General features: G+C 37.9%; 1 protein-coding gene across 3 annotated transcripts in view; it reads right to left on the bottom strand.

Annotated features, from left to right (window-relative positions):
- Nucleotides 1-2304: 2304 nt before the first annotated feature.
- The window catches only part of LOC135221653 (bleomycin hydrolase-like), a 228735-nt gene continuing 226949 nt past the window's right edge, over nucleotides 2305-4090 (bottom strand). For all 3 annotated transcript variants that reach the window (XM_064259348.1, XM_064259347.1, XM_064259349.1), the window contains exon 10: nucleotides 2305-3290. In XM_064259348.1, the coding sequence (XP_064115418.1) occupies nucleotides 3054-3290 (237 nt within the window). In that variant the 3' untranslated portion in view covers nucleotides 2305-3053. The remainder of the gene's footprint in view (nucleotides 3291-4090) is intronic.

Here is a 4090-nt window from a genome sequence, read left to right on the forward strand (position 1 = left end):
CAACCAAATTCAGAAACAGGTGACTGCTGACATTATTTACCGTAACTATCAAGCATTTACTAAGAGCTCTGTTAAAATTGTCAACTTGTTAAACCCTGCTAATTCTCAATGGTGGCTTCCATAATTAAAAATAAAATGCACTTTTGTTCATCCCTCATGCAATGGAGATCTCAAAAAAGAATACTAGTAAATTAAAGCTGCAGTTTATAGCTGAGGCTCAATAAAACAAATAACTGCCAGGCGGAAATGATGTTCGACTCGGAGAAATCACACCTAATGCTTATACAATAAAGTTATATGTGCAATTTTTCAATCAAACTTTGTTAATTTACGATAAAAGGCATCTCCAAATTATATCTCTTCTAACCTAATGCTACAATGCTAAATTTAACTTACTACAGACTATGCAACACTTTATCATTGCACTTATTTGCTACTTTTATTTATTTTTAAAAATGTTTAATCTTCTTCACTGACTTTTGCCTTTTTTCGCCACACTTTCCTTGCTTTCACATGCAGGTTTTTCACTAAAAACCTGTCCAAGGAGGTTTGCTTCTTCCTGTCTTTCAAAATTTTTCAAAAATGAGCTAGGCAAGTTTCATTAAACAGCTCCAATGCATGACCTGTTGCAACTTTTTCAGGGTGTCTCTTGTTATTAAGCATTAACATTTTCTTCCATATTCCCACCATTCCTCAATCTCACTTTCAGCAACCTCTAACACTGGCTTCTCCTTCTCCTCCAAAACACAGAAAGTCTCCATATGTTGCTGATGCTGTACCTCCTTTAATTCCTCTGTTGTTGGTTCTTTGTTGTTCTCCTCGACAAGGTTGTCAAACGTCTTCTTCATCCTCTTCCAGGCCCACGGACTATCCAAGGGACACAACATTCTCCACCACTAGCTCTTCAGGTTCAAATCCTTCAAAGTTCTGTTTGGACACAACCTCAGGCCATAACTTCTTCCATGCAGAGTTTAAGGTCCTCCTTGTAGCACCCTGCCAGGCCATGTAAATAATTTCGAGGCAGGCAATGATATTGTAGTGATCCTTTAAGAACTCTCGAAGGGTGAGGTTTGTGGCCTCTGTAACCTCAAAGCAGTGCTTGAACAGGTGCTTGGTGAAGATATTTTTGAAATCTGAAATCACTTGCTGGTCCATGGGCTGCAGGATAGGGGTGGTGTTGGGTGGATGGAAGTGGACCTCAAACTTGAATTCTTCTTAGATGTTGTCTGTGAGGGTTGATAGGTGCACAGGAGCACTGTTGAGGACGAGAGGGCTGTCAGGTGTAAGTTATTTGTAGTGCGGTAATTCTTGAGGGTAGGACCAATGACAAAGATATCCCTGGTGACCAACGCTTTTGAGTCTGCCCTCCACATAACCTACAGATTTTCTTTGGCTACCTTATGAGACTTAAAGGCTCTGGGGTTTCCAAGTGATATATGAGTATTGGCTTAACCTTGAAGTCGCCACTCACATTTGTGAACAGCACAAGGGTTAGCCTATCCTTTATAGGTTTGTGGCCTGGCAAGTTTTTCTCCTCTGCCATTATATAGGTCCTCCTAGGCAGTTTTTCAAAAGATCCCTGTCTCATCATAGTTGGAGACTTGCTGGATGACATATCCTTCAGCTTCTACCAGTTCGGCAAATCTTGCGAGTTGCTTCTCATTCAACCCACAAAAACCTTTCCAAAAAACTTCTCCATCTCTTCATGGGCAGAGGTCCAGAGCTTTGAAATAATCTTAATACCCTTGGCTGGCATTATAGCCATATATTCTTAATGCCCTTGGTTGGCATAGCCTTTATCAACTTCTTCTGCTTCAAAATCGTACAGATCATAGAAGTAGTCTGGTCATACCTCGCCAAGCCCATAACACACTTGAATGTGCAAGTGCCATTTCTATCATTCACACTTCATATCTAAGGTAATTGGCATTTTCTTTTCAGCGCTGATACCGACACACTTTCTTAGGACCCCTGGTGAAAACTAAGAAATATTCCAAAATACAAGGACAAAGTGAGAAAAAAAACAAGAAAAACTAAAAGATGCTCGTTCGGTGTAGTAACCACCTGAACTGAACAAGATTGCGCAGCTAGGGCAGCTTAGTGCTGGTAATGGCAGATGCACTGGAGGATGGCATCTCCCAGGCTCGCTGCCTCACAGCTCAAATCTCGGCTTGCTTCTTACAGCAAACAATCATGAGTCGACTGGCTCTTATCTTGGAAAACTCGTATGTTGGTTCACTCATAAGTCAAGGTTTGACTATGTATATATATTAACCAGTCATTAACCATTACAATCAAAACATCTTCAAATACATTTTCTTTTAATATATTTCCTCCTTAACATGTACCTATTATCAATTAATTGTATATTAACCTTTCATTAACTTTCATCCTACTACTGACATAGAGTAGAAATAGATACAAAATGTTAATCTTATCCAAAACTTCCTTTCGTAAGTCATGAAAAAGGACAGTTGCTCAACAGGTGTTTTTACAATAATTTATATCATTCTCCCCTCTACAATGCAAAACAAGTAAAAATGTGATGAAAATCCTAGCAACTCAAGAAAGGTCTGCCTAGGTAAGAAAAATTCTAACAAATTTTTAAACTTAAAAGTTAAAAACTCTTATTATTATAGTCTAAAAAAAAGTGGAAGTATGAATATAATCTTGTATTTCTTTCTGAGTCCTCCTCTTCCAAACAGGTTAGATTAAGTTAATTCAGTATGAAATATAAGAGGCATGATTTAATTCAGCTTGCATTTAAAATTCATTTATTTTATCTACTACCATTTAACTTAAACCAGTAACATGTTCATTACCTATTTGAAGAATATGAAAGGGCAGTTTCATGTGTATTTATATATAAACAGGTGTGTACATATAAATACTGTAAGTGTGTACATAAATATACACACATATATACAGAATATATACATATATACATAAACATGTGCATATAGTTACATATATGCAAATATATATGTCAATAAACATATATACACACTATGTATATAAATATACTGTATATACATAATATTTTTTTACTTATATTAAAGTTTGCTGGTTTTGTTTTCACGCGCTAATGCACCCATAGGATCCCACGCTGGTAATACTACAGGTTCTTGGGTAAATACTGCTAATACTTCCTCTGGTACATACTTTTTGTCGACAACTACCTCAAAGACAAACTCCCTGAACCAGTCAGAAGTCATGATGAGATAACCTTTTTCACCTCTGTCCTCTCCCCAGCTGTTTTCAACACGCCATTTCTCTGGGGTTCCAGATTCCTGTAAATAATAAAAACTCATATACACAGAGTCCAAGCCCTGTCTACCTATATGAAGGGATCCCCCCCACCCCACGACTGCGGAAAAACTTTTTTCTCAAGTACAAAGATATTTCTGTTTGCTAATCAGCATGTTAGATGACAAAGCTGTTGCTCTATGATCCATAACATAATTTTAATGCAGACGACAGACTTACCACATTCTATAGAGGTAAATATTGGCAGTATGGCTGCCACATAAAGAAATCTGGTATTGGTGTTGATTCAATCTAAGATATATAGGTATCATTACAAATACTGTTATTTGGCACATTATATGTCATTACATAAATGCCTAGTGATGTGATATGAAAATCTGAGCAGCTCAAAATAACAATTAGTCGAAAATTGTATTTTTCCTTACTATACAAACCTGAGGTCCTTTAACAATAGGAATGTAACTTGCGGCAGCTGGAACCGGTCGTAAGCTTCGAACAAGGGAGTTTGGTAGTTAACTGCTTGTCCGACAGTCAGCGCACCGCGCGACTGGGAGGTGAAGAATCACTTTGCTTTAGGCCCAGGAAAAAACAGAGTGAGGGGTGGCATGAGGTGGGACTATGTGTAAAGGACCTCAGGTTTGTATAGTTAGAAAAAATACAATTTTTGACAAATTGTTATTTGTTCCAATACGTAATACAAACCATCGGTCCTTTAACAATAGGAAGACTCACTTCTTGGTGGGTGGAAAAATCTGAGTCAATGAACAGACTGGTGTTCATCCAACCTTGGTTCCCTCCCTGGTCGTAAGAGCAGAGGGAGGGA

This window comes from Macrobrachium nipponense, chromosome 3 (assembly GCF_015104395.2).
Source record: "Macrobrachium nipponense isolate FS-2020 chromosome 3, ASM1510439v2, whole genome shotgun sequence".
Classification (NCBI taxonomy): Eukaryota; Metazoa; Arthropoda; class Malacostraca; order Decapoda; family Palaemonidae; genus Macrobrachium; species Macrobrachium nipponense.